This window comes from Austrofundulus limnaeus, unplaced genomic scaffold (genome assembly GCF_001266775.1).
Source record: "Austrofundulus limnaeus strain Quisiro unplaced genomic scaffold, Austrofundulus_limnaeus-1.0 Scaffold0, whole genome shotgun sequence".
NCBI classification, from domain to species: Eukaryota; Metazoa; Chordata; class Actinopteri; order Cyprinodontiformes; family Rivulidae; genus Austrofundulus; species Austrofundulus limnaeus.
This window is the reverse complement of record NW_013952402.1, coordinates 7,488,789-7,507,584: the sequence shown is the minus strand read 5'-3', so window position 1 is coordinate 7,507,584 and position 18,796 is coordinate 7,488,789. Positions and strand designations below refer to the sequence as shown.

The 18,796-nt window shown below is 37.6% G+C and overlaps 2 protein-coding genes across 2 annotated transcripts in view; one reads left to right on the top strand and one right to left on the bottom strand.

Annotated features, from left to right (window-relative positions):
* Positions 1–1,431: 1,431 nt before the first annotated feature.
* Positions 1,432–4,749, bottom strand: LOC106512880 (ubiquitin-conjugating enzyme E2 D4). Its single transcript, XM_014001404.1, has 7 exons — positions 4,586–4,749; positions 3,990–4,053; positions 3,184–3,215; positions 2,906–2,983; positions 2,651–2,756; positions 1,840–1,933; positions 1,432–1,763 (listed from the first exon to the last, which is right to left on the bottom strand). Exons 1-7 carry the CDS (start codon positions 4,607–4,609, stop codon positions 1,718–1,720), a joined length of 444 nt encoding a protein of 147 aa, XP_013856858.1. The 5' UTR covers positions 4,610–4,749; the 3' UTR covers positions 1,432–1,717.
* Positions 4,750–7,848: 3,099 nt separating this feature from the next.
* The window catches only part of rgs7a (regulator of G protein signaling 7a), a 52,624-nt gene continuing 41,676 nt past the window's right edge, over positions 7,849–18,796 (top strand). Inside the window, exons 1-2 of the mRNA XM_014001379.1 lie at positions 7,849–8,077; positions 9,022–9,142. Coding sequence (XP_013856833.1) covers positions 9,065–9,142 — 78 coding nt within the window. The 5' untranslated portion in view covers positions 7,849–8,077; positions 9,022–9,064. The remainder of the gene's footprint in view (positions 8,078–9,021; positions 9,143–18,796) is intronic.

The following is an 18,796-nucleotide window of genomic DNA, read 5'->3' as shown; positions in this document are numbered from 1 at the left end:
CCAGTGAAATATATTTATGTTTGTGGTTGTAATGTGACAAAATATGGAAAAGTTCAAGGGGTATGAATACTTTTGCAAACCACTGTAATCCTGTAATCTAATTTGCAATCCATTCCACTTGATTTTACTCACACCAAGTGCTTACATGGGTAGGTAAAAGTAGGACAACCTGTTAAAATACACCAGAATGCAGTAAATGGCATCTACGCCCCCCCCCACCCCAAAAAACAAACAAACAAACAAACAAACAAACAAACAAAAGCAAACTCACAAAAAAGGTGTAGCCTACACAGATTTTTTCTTGTTTGACTGTGTGGCGAAAATGCTTCACGACCTGGCTTTATTTTTAGCGTGTACATGTGAAGTAAGGAAAAAGTGTGGCTCATGCTCATTGCTGTTGCCATTTTTGCTCCTCCATGTTGCCACAGATGCTAACACTGGATGGGATAAACTAGGCTTACTCATATCCAACTCTATGCTCCCCCACCACACACACACACACAACTCCGAGTTCCTACGAAGATCTCCAAACTTTACAGTTTCTGAGAAAGTGGATGGATTTCATTTGGCTGAGGTTCTTGAACAGTTTTAGCCCACACACAACACAAGATTTATGAACTAAAGCTGACAAATAATGAACAAAACCTTCAGAGCCATAATAGGAAACATCCTGAATGTGACTGCAGGGCAAGAAAAATGAAAGCAACTGAAGAACAAAACTATTTGGAAATTAAACATGCCTTTAAAAAAATACGTTGTGCATGTGTGTGTCCTGACTTTACATTTAATTATTTTTCATTTTTTTATTAGTCACTAACCTTTCTTTTTGTACACTAGGCAGATATAATGTGCTGTAAAGGTCAACATTTGTGTAGCTTTACAAACGCTTTTTTCAATTCAGTTCTTTAATAAATAATAAAAGGTAGCCAGCTGCTATTTTAGTGCTTTTTTTTTTTTAAATTGTAATAGTAAACCATTTAACTTTTATGTGATTTACAGGGCAGGGTTTTAGAAGGTGTGGGCCCCTGTACCTTTGGGGTACATTAATACAGCTTTTGGGTCCTGAGCCACTGACCTGGTAAGCCTGAGGTCTTGGTGATCATGTTTCGCAAACCAGAAAACATCTTCAAAATACTTGATCAGTCAATAGAGCACACTTGCATCCCATAAGAAACATCCCTAAAGAAACCTACAGATATTGTTTTTATGTATATTCTCTCTTTTCAGAACCTGTTTCAAGAGCAACTCTTTTTATATTTGGGAGAACACCACTCTCTCAGAGAAAAAAGCTAATCATGAAAATGCTTAGTAAAGAGTGAAGTCTGCCATCTAATGGTCACTGGAGTGACAAACAAAAATAAGCAACCATTTAAATGCAGCAAAATGTGTTCCCTGTTCCATTTCCCTACGAATAAATTGGGAAGAAGAAAATATTCTTACGCTTTATCTTTTTTAATTCAGTATAATCAAAAAACAGTGATGTACAGTACAAATGTTTGAAAGAGAAACAATCAGGCCACCTCTGCACATCAGCTAAAATGGGAAAAAAAAATTACCAATAATGCCAAAATAATAAAATAAACAGGTCAAGTAAAATTTCAGAGGAGAAAGTGCATTAAGTGGATCAAACACCTCAGCTACAACCAGCGAGGATAAAGCAGTTGAACAGTACGGTCATATTTTGAAGAGGAGTCCATGCTTGTGTAGCACCAGTCGGTTACATTGCATACCTCTGGGTCCACTCTCTGGCCAATTTGTTGTACCTTAAACACAATAAAAAAACAACAATGAGGAAAAGCAAATAAATCAGATTAGAAAGCTAAGTTCTTTGATACCAACTTTTGCCTGTCTGATTTGTAGATGTTTGCGATTTCGGGGACCAGAGGATCATCTGGATTTGGGTCACACAGCAAGGAGCTTATGGATAACAACACTAGGAAGAAAAAAATAATAAAACAGAAATGTTTCACTTTTCTTGTTTATAAAAAATGCAGCACAACCCTGTGATTTTCCTCAAAAGTCAAAAAATTTATAGCATAATTTTATAGCATGTCAAATAAAAATATTTGCACAATTTGCTCTTAAGCTTATCTGACCGTCACCAAGAGGAAAGAAAGCATTCGCCCTCATGAGCGTGAATGCAGAAGTGCATTTTGTATTGCTTTATCAGTGAGCGTGCACGCGAGAAGGTGTGAGCTGCTGAAACTTGCTGCTTCTTGCTCTTTTCTGCCGAGCTGCACAGTATGTTCAAGAACGCACGGTACTGTAAAGAACAATCATTTAGGAGCTCTGTGTGCCRCTCTTGATGTCCTTTTCAAAACAGCAACCATTTTCGCACGGTTTAGCCCCAAAGCAGATGTTCGTTCGCACCCTCTTCCTCACGTTTCGACATTTCAAGAGTGCACTTTCAGCACAGAACCTCCCACTGTGAAATTGTGTGCCRAGCTGTAAAAATTCACAGAAAAATGTCTCCACCTTCCCCTCGAAAATCTCAGGTGTCTGTGTGTGAAAACAGCTTGGGTCGAGCAGCTGCTCACCTCTAATTTATTTATCTGTCATTTTAAAATAAATCTTGGGTACCTCTCGTACAAAGCGCTGCCAGAAACGTAGCGTTCTGCTCAGTACAGGTATAAAAGTAGGTTTTAATTACCTCTTGATATTGTCAGTGCAGGTGACCACTGTGACCTCAAAATGTCAAGGCAAATGCTTCCATTGCTGTTTATGTTTGGGTGGTAGATTTTTGTTGTAAAGGCAACCTAAAAGCAAAGCACAAAGGGGAAAAAAACAGTTGTTGACTATGAATATGGTTGGCTCTTTGTTAATGGACACAGCAATTAGTTTACGCTAGAAATAGCCAGAAAACAGTAGCAAATGCATTCGAATTACAAAAGGAAAGCATTCTAACCTTCGGTGGYTTAAAGGGGTAGTCGGTGGGAAAATGGACAGAAAGGAAAAAAACTCCTCCATGGTAAGGGCTGTCGTTCTAAAACAAAAGCAAACTGTAGGTAAAAATACAACTAATATTTGTGTCTCAACAATGCTTCACTGAATAACAATGGGGTTGTGTGTGTSTGTGTCAGTGTGTCTCCATACATCACAGAAAGAGCTGTAAAGTCAACATAAAACACCATTGTCTGGAGATCCAGAAGCAACTTAGAAAAAAAAAAAAAGAAAAATACTTACTGGTCCAGTGATGGTGGCTTGCCAGTGAAACACTAAAAGAAAAAAAAAWAAATAAATAAAACATAAGTGAGGCACAAGATTTATATTGCAACTCAGTTCCAAATAACCACTATTGAACTTAACGAAAGAAAGATAGGGAAATGCAGTGGTGGGCAAACTTTTAGACGTTTCAGGGAAACGTCTAAAAATCACTGCTTTAAATGTTGACCAGCACCTCAAGAGCTTCTCTGAGCTTCATGAGACATTTTCAAAATATAATATTGACTCRGCTTTATGTTTTTTTTAGTATTGCCTCTGGAAGCTATTGATTCTTTGCCATTTATTTGTAAATTATAAATCAGATAACATGTATTAAAGCAGTGATTCTCAGCCCTAGTCCTCAAGGACTCCTTTCTTGCATGTTTAGATGTTTCCCTGATTCGACACAACTGGTTTGAATAGCTGAGTGATTAACGATCTTCTGAAGACCTGCTRAATAGCAGGGGAACAAGTAAAACATGCTGGATAGGGGGACCTGAGGACCAGGGTTGGGAACCACTGGATAAGTGACACACATGTGAACAGAATGATCGACAGCTTTCACCRTCAGCTGTTGATCAATAACATTTAAAGACCTCAGTTMGTGCTTCTAAATTTAGTCTATAAAATTAGCAAGTGCTAATCCACTAATAAATTGTAAAAAAAAAATAGCAAAACGCCCTAAAGCACTAATCAGGAAATTAGTTCCCCTATTAGTGCTTTAGGGGAACTGTGCCCACCACTGGGGAAAAAAAGACATGAAACCTGATACACAATCACACACTTACAGTCTTCTCCCACGGGTCCAGCTGAGCATGAAGCTGGGGGGTCYCTCTGTAAATCATTCAACTCCTGTTTAAAAATAAAAACAATCAATGTCACACTGAGGAGCTTTGTTCACATTTAATTAAGCTAACTGATGGCGCACACCTCGAAACGCTCTGCAGCTTTGTCCTGATTGTGTTGAAGGCTGATTATTTATTTTCTATCAAAATGAACATTTTGGGTAATTGACAGCCAACATGAAAATAGGATCCTACTACGTAAACAACTAAGGACACAATCCTGGACCATCATCCATCGTCATCGCTCCTGTCCACCAGGAGTGAAAGCTGATAAAAAACAAGTTAAAAAAGAGGCCAATTTGTCAAAAGTTCGAGTGCGTCACCACCGGACAATAACACAACTTAAGAACCGCAAGAAGTCGTCAGAAACACACACAACAACAATAATAATAACAATAATAATAATAATAATAATAATAAAACAAACTAAATATAAACGGGGCTACATTAAATCCAACACGTTGAGGCGTTTCCGTCGCACAGCTTCTTCCTGTTCTGTTTGTACACTAAATAAATTAGGAAAAGACGACTATTCTCACCTTCTGTATTCTCTTCAGAGCCATGACAGTTCTTTAAGAGCGGCTTGGAGAAGCTACAATGTTAACTCAGACAGCTGTCAGCTGCGTTTGCTTTCTGCCGACGCGTTATTTGTTTTGAAAAAGCGATCAGCTCTTTTGTTTCCGCGTTTTTGTTTGACGACGAGACCAGACCGGTGCATTGTGGGAAGTGGAGTTTTTAAACCACTTTTTTTTATTTAAAGGAACAGCGCATTAAAATATCAGTAAAAAATGATGATGATGATGATGATGATGATGATGATGATGATGATGATGATGATGATGATGATGATGATGATAACAGAAGTAAGATACATCTCAGGGCGCTATAATGTATTAGCATTAAAATATTAAAAGTGATTTACTCATTGTGGAGTAATGTGTAAATGCTGATGCAGCATTCATGTTTTCTGTTTTTCTTTCCCCCCTTTGCTAGGCTACTACTTTTAGACATCCTTCTGGSAGGACTCCAAGCCTTTCCATCTTTCTTTTGTTATCCACCACTGAGATAATAACTTATATAAAATATTTTAATTTTTTTTTATCTGCAGTAGGCAAAACTATTGGATTATTGAAAATTGGCATAGGCAGATGCTAAAATGACTTTAAAGTGCTTTTCTGACCCTGATTTGCAGTGCATTTATGAAATGAGGTAACATGAGTTTGTCCCAAAGATTAAGAGTTTCACACTTTTAAATACCCAGCATGTACAGTATCTCTCACCAAGTACAACTTTGCAATCAGATCCTCTTCCCTGATTAACTTAAACAATATTTCCCCCAAGGTGTTAGGCCTACCCACTGCCTCCGATACCATGTCCCAAACAGATGACACAGAAGTATTAATAATGATGCAAAAATGAATGGACACCAGTTGACTCACACAAGATTTAATTATCTGTTGCTGTTTAGCTTGTTAAGTGTTTATTGTTACAAAGTTGTTATGACAGCAGATCTGTGCGTTTTTATTCCTACAGCTCACATGGAGACAGATTGCATGTAGATAATGAAGACACATACAGGAAAAAAAAAAAAGGCCAAATCTGCCAAATTTCACGCCTGGACAGCAAATTTCAAAACCACCTGCAACTTTAAAAAACAAATCCATAGCACCATAGTTCCCCAGATCTTTGCTTCTTCTTCATTTTTTTGGAAAGATCTTTTTTTAGGCTGAAAAATATTTACTCAAGTAAAGTACAGATACCCAAAAATTCTACTTAAGTATAGTAGAGAAGTATTTGTACTTAGTTACTTTACAACTCTGAATATGAGTTTGTGAGATTTACAAATCAGTGCATTTAAATTTTACACAATATACCAACATTTAGAATTAATTTGTAAATCAAAGATTAAACTATGCGATGGTAAAGGGATCTTTTAAACTGCTGTTAGTTGTTACATTTCTTTATTTGATAGTTGTATTTCTCCTTTACCTTTTTCCTTTTACTGTCCTTCTTAGAAGCCTTGTTGACGTTTCCCATCCCCTGCACCCCCCCTCCCCGCGCCTCCTCTCCACCTCCCCTATTTAGTGGTTTGTCCCAGGTGTCTCCTGTCCCCGTCCAGCATCTCTGCTCAAACGTCACATAAAACTCCCAAAGTCATCCTGGATCCGGAGCATCCCACGCAGGAGGCAGAAACAAAAACCCCTCCTCTCAGGACATGTGGTCCTGTTGGTCCATTGAGACGTGAAGCAGGTGTGTGATGATGATGATGATGATGATGATGCATTAATTCCTGAACTGCAGGGCCGTCCCGCCAAGCCTGGAGACATTTGGAGGGATGTGGTGGGACGATCAGGCTGGAGGAGATTGACGGGGCGGGTGGGGTCATATCTGGGCTGAAACAACCTGCTGCTGCCACACTATGGCTCTGATTGCAGGACTCAACCGTCCCCCACATCTAACTCACTCTGCCCCTCACACTTTCTTACACATTACACACAGACACACACTCCTGATTATCAGTCTTTTTAGAAAGATCATAAAGAAAGGAATGTTATTCACGGCTGACCCCCACACCCCCCCACACACACACACACCATTTGTTATATGAATTTCAGTTCTAATAAGGTAGACTTTAAAATGGATTATCTTCCAGAAAATACTTGTTTTCAGCCTAGTTCTGTGTGCCATTTCCTTTTTTTTTTCACAACAAAGAGTTATTTTATATCCAGCTGATGTTAATTTATTAACAAGAGACAGAATACAATAAAATTGCAAAAAAAAAAAATGTTCAAAAACATTATTTTGCAGTTATAAATTTATGGCTTCATGAGTGTTACAAAGTTAAGATTTATTTTTAGCTGTGGGGAAAACGTTTTCATATCAGAACAATCTCAGTGATTGACCAAAATCACAAGTTCAGGCCTACTGATGCTACACCATAAGTAGCATTTATTGTTTTTATAGCCAAGTTTATATTTATTGCTGAAACTCAACCCAGCAGATTTTCTCCAAGGACTTTGTTTTAAAAAAGAAAGAATATTAAATAGCTATTGGTTAGCAAATGAGTCATTAAGCAGAATTTAATGAAACTCTTAAAAAGTACAACTGATTTACCCAAATCAAAATGGTCACTACAGCTGACTGATCTTAGGAAACAGAAATGGCTGAAGGTCAGTCAATTTTACAAATATTGAGCTAATTGTTGCTGTGGTAGTGACTTGGTAGTAGCTGAGAGTATTCTTCCCACAATCTCTCGGCGCCCACACATCTCGCGAGATCTCAAAAACATTTGTAYGATTTTGACCATAACCAGTTATGATCTCATCTCAGCGACTATTAGAGGGTGGGGTGTTTATGTATTTTTATTGTTGATTGCAAAAATGTTTTATTTTGTATTGTTTTTATTTTTCTGTTATTTTCTTTTCTTGTTTTTTTTTATTTTTGTTGGATGCTGTTTTGTTTTTATTATTAGAAGGACTGCAGATGTAAACTAGCCTTAGTCTAAATCTGGTGCAATGCATCAAATGTTTTTATGTTTATGTTTTAATTGCACATAATTCATTCATTCATTCTCATTCATTCAAATGTGGCTGGGCCCGATATGCGTTTCTCCAATAAAAGTCAAGTCTTTCATTTTTATATGGTTTTTACTCTCAAAGTAATAAATAACAGCAAATTTTCAGTTTTGAAATAACTACGTTACTCCCCCACTTCCCCTCCAAACCGGTTGTAATTTATTCCTCACACGCTATTGGTCGCAGATCGGCGCGCGCTCCCGGGAGCTCGGAGGTGACGCGCACGTGCTAGTGAGCAGCAGCAGCAGAAGCAGCAGCATCGCTCTGATGGGAGGAGAGAGGAGGAGAGGCTTTACACACCGAGCCTCCCTCGAATGTCGGCTTCCTCCCGCTGCCAATGCAGACCCCTCGCATTCCCATGTATGCCAGTTGACACAGTGAACTTGACGGACCAGGCTTCCACCCCTGCGCGGATTCAGGAGTCCTAAAAGCGGGACTGTTTGTTTTCTTGTTCAGGTAAGCCTTCCTCCCTTTCCTCCTCTTCCTCCTCTTCTCCTTCGGTGACCGTCTTCTCGGGTTGTGCGTTTTGTGTGGATTTACGTGCTCTTCGAGGGATGAAGACGATAAGGAGCGGTAGCTGTCCGAAGTGCTGAAAGGGCATCAGATGGCGGTTATAAAAAAAAACGCGATTTACGGTCCTTACACTAAAACAGATTGGATGACTTCGCTATTTAAATGCTAGAGGCGATCCATCTGCAGACTAAACCTTGCAAGGAAGCCGTGTGGGTGTCAACGGGAGTGGGGGGGGGGGGGGGGGGGGGGGGGGGGGGGGGGATGATGAAGCTGCACACGATGTCGGTACATTTGCAAAGTCTTGCACATTTTTTTTAAACAATGGCTGCTCCACTCTCAGATGGATGTATCCAAGCTGCATTGGAGAGTACCCTGCCTGCTCCGGGCACGGTGTGTTGTGTTACTGCATTTACTGCTGCCAGGCTCTTTGCCTCACCTTATCTTTGTATTTCAGTAATAGGACGCATCCATAGTAGGTGCCATGTAGTGCGTGAGGCATCCTCCAGTGTCAACAAACAGTAAAATGTGTCTTAGATGCACAGTGAACTCATCTGAGAGGCTAATAAATGATACATATATATAAAAKTTTCAAGTTAAACTTTTGCCTCATTTGTCATTATTAGGCTACCAATCAGGTTACTATAGTAGTGCTTAAAACAACTATATTTCCTGATCAATGCCCTTGTCTAGACCTTGTACAGTGTGAACATATTGCCAAACTGGAAGGTCTGCATGTGTGAAAAAGCCAAATATGTAGAAGCACCATCCATGCTGCCATTCATTGACAATAATTGTATTATTGGCGAAAGGTAAAGACGTGTTGCGCTCGAGCCATATTGTCCTTTTTTTTAATAGGGGCCAAAATCTCCTCTCTTGTTCCGCAACAGGAGCACCTGACATTTTCCCCGTGGCAGATATACTCACTGGATCATGGCACAGACCAATAGCAGCGGGCAGGGGACCAACGGGGTGGCGGATGAGTCCCCCAACATGATAGTGTACAGGAAGGTAAGTGCCGCTGCTATTTTTAGTTTGTGTGAGGGAGTGTGAGTGTGCGTGACTCTCTCGCACTGGCGTTACCTGACGATGAGATGGAAATTGCTTATATGGCAAACGCATGACTTTTATGAAACAAAGGAAGGGGTGGAAACAATGTCCATCACGCTGCAAGAGGTGAATTTCTTCACTGTTAAATCTTACTAGAGGTAATTCGGGGAAGGGGAGCGAGTGAGAAGGCACCTTAACCCGACACTGGTCCAACATTAAACAGGTTAATGGGATAATAATCTGCATGGATGAAAACATTTGTTTACTCTGAAGCTTGAAGACCAGCTATAGGGACTTCAGGAAGATTAAAGGCCGAGCATTCCTTGATGTAATGCGTGCACCGATTGCAATTGTCTGGCTGATCACGATATTTAAAAAGCCTCACCTAGTACCGTAATTCCGATTTTGGCCCATTTTGATTCTTTTTAGTGAGTGCCACTGTCAGGTGTTATAAGGTCACAATACACCTTCCAATCTTTTTTTATTGGAAAACATTGAACATTACCCTTGAAACAAAACAAACATGTTTTAAGTGGACAACAGACCTCTCTCACAGCAGAGCAAAAGAGGACAGTGGTTGATTTTCCGATGTTTGCAGATGTGGATAGATCGGTGGATAAGATCGGCTTACGAGTAGTATTTGGAACATGTGCTGTGATTGACTCTGATTTACAACCACGCCAAATTTGAGCTCAGTATCTGTAAAATTCGCTGCATAGTCATTTTCATGTTTTCCCATGTTAATACACCGTAGTGGTCATCTTGAATTGGGTTTGTTTTAAAAGTTAATCACTTGTGGACGTGCATCCGGTGATTACTTTCTGCAAATTTCATGAAAAGTCATCCTGTGGTTTATTAAATATTTTTGATAACAGACAGACACATGAACACAGACACACACACAGAGATGTGCAACATTATTGTCTGTCTTCACTCCTTGTGTACCTTTTATATGACCTTTATTATTCCTTCATGACAAAAACCACAAAGGTAGATCTAAGATTAACCAACATACCCATAGGCCATTTAGTAAATTGCTTTTTACAAGAAGACTCAGTTTCCTGGTGTCAGATTTACAGTTCAGTGGTAGCAAATTTTCAGACCTTTTAATATAATCATGTATTCCTTCAAACAAGTGTGATAAATACCACCAAACGTTGCTCTAAATGAAGCAATAATTTGCCCCTTATACTTGTGGGGTTAGGCACTGTCTTTGTTTTTTACTTTCCACAAATGTTTCTCCTCGGCCTCCAGCAGCTTCCGCGCACCAGGAAGAAGATCTGCCTAGTAAGATATTATAGTCTGATGCTCTGTTGTGGCACTCACAGTGTAYTAAGCAAAATTAATGGCAGCACGAGAGGAGACTTGCTGGTAGTGTTTTAGAGCAGGAGGGAGGGTTTGCTATTTTAGAGGTCACAAATTGTTTCCATCTTTTAAAAAAAGACTAGATGGCTTATGAAGTGGGCCACATATAGTCGGATAATAGAGGCTGACTAGCTTTGTCATTTTAATTGTAATAATGGAGACTGTGGAGCAGCTATGTCATTAAATTTGATCATGTTTTACAGCACACAATGTCAAAACATGCATAGTAATGGGAAACCAGTCTTATCCTGTGTGTGGATGCATTAAGCTACTCAGTTTTTTTTAGTTATTTGTTACTCTGCCCTCCAGATCATAGTCAAAGATGATGCCTTGATTTTGGTCAAACTCAAATGTGTTTCTCTGAGATTGTATGTGGATGTATTTTTTAAATAATTGTATTATTTTTTTTTTATTATCATTAATAATATTGCTATTTCCCCCCCTAAAACTCTACTTGTGCACAACACCCGTTTTTTGCTTTTATTTTTTGCTTTACTGACCCGGATAAATTACTGAGCTGCAGCAGCACAGTGCATCCTAGTGGGCTAATATAAAAAATCGAATAGAGGTAAAAAGAAGAAGAAGAAAAACCTTACAGAGAGGAATGTATTGATTTATGATATAAGAAATATGGGCTCAAAAAATCATTTTCTATAATGAATTTTCCCCAGGATCAATTTRCCTCTAAAGAACAAAAGAGTATAGTAAAGTTATGGTGAGATTGTGTGATCCCTTGAAAAAATTTGTACAAGGTAGTAAAAAAAATTGAAGGATATTTAGCCTTGTTAGCAAAAAAAAAAAAAAAGGCAAAACAAACAAACAAAAAACAGCAAAGATAAATGTGTGGCTGATTTTTTCCCCCAAAAGATCTTTCGAGGTTTAACCAAAAATACCATATCTGGGGTCACAAATTTCATATTTTGTAGGTTTGGATGCTAAAAACCAAAACATCTGGACTTTTTTTTTAAATTGCTGTCAGGCATTCAAGATTCTAGTTGATTCATGGTCATACAAATGTTTTCTTTTTTTAATATAAATATAGGCCTGCTGCAGATTGAATGTTTTACCAACCTTCTTAATAAGTAACTATTGTTTATCTTTACTGTTTAGCCTTTGTGAACAAAAACTGCATGACAAATAYGCCACGTCTGCCACATGAAACACAAATCAATAACACAAAACAATTTCAAATGATTAAATCAATCAATTTATTAAAGAAACAAACATTTTTCTTAGTTTTACTGTTTGAATAAGATATTTTAATGAAGACAATTAAAAAAAATATTAGGTGTTCTTTATAAAATGATATAACCATGACAAGCTTGGTAGAAGCTGAACTTGGTGCATTTGGATTATTTTGTTGCAGGGATAGACGAAGAACACTTTTTAGAAGAGAATTTTTTATTTGTTAAATGGCTTCTTTTCCTCTGAACACTTGAACTGCAGCTTGGACGTTCACCACAGAATGATAAAACACGGTGAAGTCAGCAAAAAAACACATTTATGACACTGAACCAGGCTTAACTCAAATTACAATAAGAGCAACGTCTGCAGACATGAGGATGCCGCCAGGATGAGCAAGAGCTCCGAAGACGATTTTAAATGAAGAGAGCTCGGCAGAGGTGAAGCATCCCACACTGACTGGAGCGCGCGCAGATGAGGTGAATTCTCAAGTGGACATCTTGCTTTTTTGCCCTTCTTTTGCTGCTCAGACCTCTCGCACATCAATACCGTAAATACACATCTACTTAGTATCTGACAACGTGTGAGTACTGAGTAGTGGTGGAAGTGTTATGTAATATGAGCAGAGGGATTTTTATGGTTGAGGACAGCAGATAGTGGTTTTCCACTACATCCTTTCACTCTCCCAATCCTTCGTTCTCGCTCTCTCTCTCCACTCCATCTGTTTCTTCATTCCAGCTAATGTCTATTGAAAATAAATTGAGCTTAGATGTTGACCTGCTTTTGGAGAAGGCATGTATGAAGATGTCTGTTTTTCTCACTTGAATGCATGTAAAGGTTTACTAAAAATGTATTTGAGCAAATAAGCACAAGCCATTTTGTGCAGGTACAAATGCAGACTTTTACTTTAAGATAAATTGATATAAAAGCATACTACGGATCCAATCAGGAAGCCTAAAAGTAACAAAAAAGTGAATAGTATTAGCTAAATTTTAGCATTTACAAGCTCCTTTTATTATTTTACACATTAACCCCTTTGAGTACTAGTATGATGTGCGTGATTTGTGTGTGTGTGTGTGTGTGTGTGTGTGTGTTAGTGCTGTATGTAGGGCACATGTTGCTAAGAGAAGCAGTTCTGAATGTTTTATGCAAGTCTAAAACAGCTCTGGTTCGCAGCATGAAGAGGGAACATCTCTTCTCACCAGCTCGCACTTTGTGTGAGTGTGTGATTGCATTTTGTGTCTCTGTTTGCAAGGGTGTGTGTGTGTGTGTGTGTGTGCACTTGTAATCAAGTGAGTGTGACATCTTGAAATGATCAGATTGGATTTGGAGTATAAACGGCTGGTGTTTTGACTGCTTAGCTGCTCTTATTCTATCTTTTAAATGAGAAAACCTAAAAGGGCTTTATAATTTCTTCTCATATCTTATGAAACTGATTTAAAAAATGTAGTTTGTGAAGCAACAAGTTTTAATATAATGCACACATTGAACAAACTCTTTTAGCTTTATATCACAGAGAAAAGGAGAAATGTTACTTGACTGTGTGAGAGTCCATTTTTAATGCTTTTGAAAAYATTTAATTCCAAAACCCTAGGCAATATTAAATTATTGCATGATTGAGATTGTCATATTTTCTGCAGTGAATCAGAGTCTGATTATTCTTTGTGGTGTGTTATCTGACAGCTGAGACGTCAGCCGATTCTTATTTACATTTGATCTGCCGAAGGCTATCCAGTAATTGGTCTTCCAGCTGCCAGTTTGGATTCTGTATCTGCATAGAGTCATTAATCCTGTACTCTATTGTTTTTGCTCTATTTTTGTCCATTGACAGCATTCAGTATTATTTGTAAAAACTTTAGTCATGACAGCAGAGTATAGATTACAATTTGCAGTGTATTTACATATTATAAAACTGTTTATAACTGTGCAGTTCTTACTTTTCTTAAACATTTCACCTCTTTAAATCAATAGTCTAGAAATATAATTAGTTGCTTTTTCAGATTTATGATAAAAAACAACCTTGCACACTGAATGTAATTACTGTGACTTTGTTGCCTCACTCCTTCTCTAATAATTGATAGAAAATAAAGTCCCAAAGGAAAAACATGCCTCATGAAATTGATTTCAAGCCATATGAACAAATGTGACATGACATGTCATGGTTCTAACACTGGCATGCTATGCAGATCATTTTCTATCATTTCCTGTCATKGATGTAGCAATCCTTAGCAAATCCATGTGTGAATATGTGTTTTTAGACCAATAAAAGAGTCTTTTTTGACGGCTTATTTTAAAGATTTCAAAGTAATAATAAAGTATTTCAAATTTTTAAGATAATGTCCATCCATCCTCTATCTTGATCTGCCTTTTCCTTTTCTAATTGTGAAAATGTGTAATGGTGTGAGGCAGGAAAAACCCAGGGCGCAGGCAAAAATCTAAAAAAAAAAAAAAGATTTTTATTTTAAAAAGCATTTAAAAATGCTGACAAGACAGCTCAAAATTACTCACAGCAAAAACTTATCTGGAGAACACAAGGACACCACAACAGCTGGGGAAGAACAGCAATGATCAGACAAACACTGAAGACAGGACACAGAATATAAAGGCAAGCAAACGAGGGACTGATTGGAAACACCTGGGGAGGAAACACAAGGATCAGGTGTGCCTGGGAGGAAACACAGAGGCAGGTATACACAGGGAAACACAGAAACACTGGAAAAACCAAGGTAAAAAACACACAGACCTTGACGAAATGTGCTGTTCCCACAGTCACTGTGTGAGAGGTGAGATGGTTAAATACCTTAAAATATTATATATATAATTAAAAAAACTGAAACTAATTTGTTCAAGTTCAGATAAAACAATAAGCTAGTTGTGTTTGCAATTTTGAAARTAGCCAAAATCCCCAAATAAGAGATCTAAAGTTTTTTTTCCAGTTTTTTAACTTTTGGTCTAATCATATTAAACAGCTCCACGTCAGCCTGCCCTGTTATCAATACAATTATCCAACCATCCTACGTTGTTCATGAGTCATAAAGCAGAAAGAACAGAATATTGTGTTCAGTTTTCTCTCAGTTGAGAGCCAGATTGAAGGGTTCTCGTGCTCGGTGTGCAATCAGAAGATCACTGAGACCAAGAGACAGAGGGGGCTTGAGGTGGGATGATCCATACTTGCCAGATCAGAGAGAAATCTTTGTGTGTGAAGTATAGCTCTTTGTATGTCAGCTTGCGAGCACGGCAATTCTGTTTCCTGCATGCGTATATTACTTCTTTTTTTTTTGCTCCTGCCGTTGAGGGAAAATAAGGTTGAGGTTCAGAGATTATTGGCCAGTAAATTATTGTTTATGACTTTATGCATTTCAAACTTAACCACTTCTCCTGTATTTGATAGTAGCTATATGTCTATGAGCCACAGTTTATTGTGGGTAAATTCTGGTATTTAGTTGTGCTTCTAGAAAAAAAAACATATAATCATCAAGGAAAATTCATGTTTTATATTAAATGCATGAATTATACCTTATTCTTCTATGAAAAAAAATAAAAACATCTAAAAAAATATCTGCGTCATAGCATTTAATGAAAACTCTGTTTTATCCCAACACAATAAAAAATAAGGTCTGGAGGTTGTTAATTAATTACTTTCTTTTTTTAACAAAGGGAATTCAAAGTGTTTTCCGTAAAGCATGAGACACAAAATTAGCATGTGTGAACTGCACTAAAAACATATTTGTAACGTCACATTTAAGTAGAAATAATAATAAAAAAACACCCAAGGCCTTATTCACACTGAAAAGCAGAACAGTTAGTAATTAAAATCTCTTTTGCWAGAGTGTTCTGAAGCAAGGAAGCCATAAAACTAAATAACACAGGATGATTAATGTACATCTGACAAATAGTGAAAACATTTATGTCATAAGGATAAAAGAGGTATATTAATGAAACAAAATAAGAAAAGGGAACAGTCTTTAGAGTGAAAACAAATTCTAATCACAAAAATCTTTATTTTGGCATTAGTTTTTACTTGCCCGCATTCAAGAATGACAGCTTTCCTTCCTTTTTTGTTTTTCATTTTAGTCTTATTTGTAGTTAGCTTAGCTCTGGGAGTCCACAGGCCWATAATGATACGATGAGAAGCCTTGATAGATCTGGATGTCGTTTGCAGAGCTGTCATGGCAGTTCTTTCAGGCTAATAATTACTGATTACCTGCTTGCAAAGTATTATTCAAGCCCACTAATGATCGCTCCTGAGAGGTTTGACCCAGTTTCTATTTTAGAGGAGGATGTGCGGGGGTGGAGGGTCATAACTGTACTAACTCGTGATCCTTAGTGTCAAATGATGCACTGAAATCTAATTAGGACTGTTAGACTCCTGAATCACAACTCTGACGAATGCCATTAAAAACTTTCTGAGAGAAGTTTTAGCTTCACAGTGTGAGTGGGAACTTGTCTGAGCTCAAGTGAGGATAAATTCTAACTGTAAGAAATTGTTGATACGACTGAAAACCCAGTGATCTTATGGAATAAATACTTATAATCAGCCTGCAGTTATTTTATATTTAACATTGAGGTTTGCACAGAGCCTAAGAGGTGCATTTTGTAGTTATGTCACAAAATACCTGAATTGTAACAGATCCATTAACGATTAGTAAAATGTACGAGCAGGTGGGCACTTCAACCTATGCAGTTGCAACCTTTATAGGTTTTACTAACAAAAACAATAACTGTATGAAACAACAATAGATAAGTAAATACATATAATATAGATTTAGTATAACAAAGAAACAAAGACAAAGATAAACACCTATATGATGTTAACCGAGGTGAATTATAACTGCTGCTTTATGTCTTATGACATCTGGATGCTTCTTCGTTACTCTTTCAGCAGAATAAGCGTTTAAAAAGCTTGTTTTGGTTGAAGTGATAAATGATCCTGGCTGCGAGTCAGAGCTATTAAAGTGACAATCTGCAACCATTAGCTGTGAATTATTTTCATACTGTATGCCTCTGCAGCCCTGTTTCTAAAGAAGACGAAACCCCTCTGAAAATAGGAACTAAAAATCGAATGGCTTAAAACTCAGACTGAAGGCATAACAAGTCAATTTATTAAACAAGAAAGTTGGATTTTTGTTTTAATTTGATTAGATCTCATCAGCACCACGTTTCAATTTGAGACAGGGTCAACAAAACGGGGGTATTTTAAAATATTCATCTTGAACGGTTTTGCATTTTCATCACAACAGTGTTAAACTAGACATGGGTTTTTATGATGTAAAACCAAGTGTGCATTGCCATGTAGCATGTCATTGCCTGCAGCATTGGACTTCCAGAATGAACTTTGACCAATTTCAAATATGTTTTCTAAACCAGCTTGTGCCTGTCACRTCAGCAGGTGTATGTAATTAAGGTAATTGAGTGACAATATGAAGTTGAAAGAGATTGGTTGTTAAAGTTGCATTAGCTGGGTTTTGAACCCTGATCTCCCACATGAAAGTTCATGACATAGACCATTAGACCAATGGAGCTGAAGCAGAAGGTGGTGGCAGGGGTTGGTTTGTATGTGTGCAGAAAGAGGCCACATTGCCAATGCAATTGTTGACGCAGAACTGCATAAACATTACAACAATAGAGTAATATTAGGACAATATTTTAGTAAAACATCAAAATACAATCATTTTAGTATTTTAATCACTGAACTACTGAGTTTAAATATTATTAAAACTATGGTTCAGTACTGAGTATATGCAGCAAGGGGCAGTATTGGACCAATACAAGGCTCCATTGACTGGTATTATATGATTTTAAACATTAATATTTCAAAAAGTWTAAGTTGTACAGGCACCAAAAGGCATAGCCATCATTTGGCACAGGAGCTTTACAGATATAAATTACAATTGCAGCTCTAGGACAAAGTATGCAGGAGGAGAAGTGTGCCAAAGTGGAGATGACTTGGATGGGAAACGAATCACAACTGACTACGTCTTTATTACCATAAGCCTGGTCTAAGTTCAGGCCTTTAAGCTGCTGAATGTTTAGAATACAATGTAAGGAAGAGACTAATGAATAATTCTCTAAACTGCACCAAGCTCGAACAGGTCAATGGTTGACTCTGATAAACTCAGCATTCAGTTTTCTCTAATAGAGTAATGATAGGTGCAGCAACACACTTGGAAGCATTCCCCACTCATATGTCTATGGCAGAGGTGTGGGTCTCCAGGGATACTTGGTCATTATGTGGCCAGCAGCACACATTCAAAAGTGAAGTATTTCGGAGAGCTACCCTCATAAAACTGAGCCTGCATTTAAAACTCACATTTTAATGTTTGAATTTAGGCTCAGGCGTCTTGCTCATGGACACTTCTAAAGTCTCTGCTGCTTTAGTGATCTTAGTGTGGTAAAGTGGCCGCCTTCCAGTGGGATGTTTGCCTGTTCAATCCATGGCCTCTTCAAGTGACAAAGTGTTTCAGGGGAAAACACTGAACCTCCTAATCGCCACTGATATTCTCACTGGAGTGTGACCTTAGAGGAGTTGCAAGAAAAATAATAAGAATGAAAGCGTGGAAAACTTTAAGAATATGTAAAAGAAAAAAAACTTTTTTGAAACACCTTAAAAGCAGGATAAATCGAAAAAGCCTTTTGGAAACCCTCTTATCTAATTACTTAGTAAAAGACATTAGAAAATCACATGTACAGGGTCTATTTTAGCTAGAGTTGAAGAATAAGACAATGTAGGCCCTGCCACTCTATAATGTTTCAAAACATGCCAAAGAATGAAAATTTTATTATTAGTAGAATTTTACTCATATTGGCTATATGTGTATTTGATCTAATAGTTAATATTACAGTAAGTATAGGTCCAAAAGAGGCTTCCGGTAGATTTTTTTTATTCCATCTTCAGCTTAGACATCTTTAAAGGGCCAATATTTTGTGTTTCTCAGGCATACATTTAAATACTATACCATAATAAAGTTTCTTTGTCACCTTTAGTTGTTATTAAAATGCTGTTTTTATGTTTAAATAGAAAATAAACTTATCTTCTCGTCACTTCCTCTTCTAAACGCCTTGAAATTG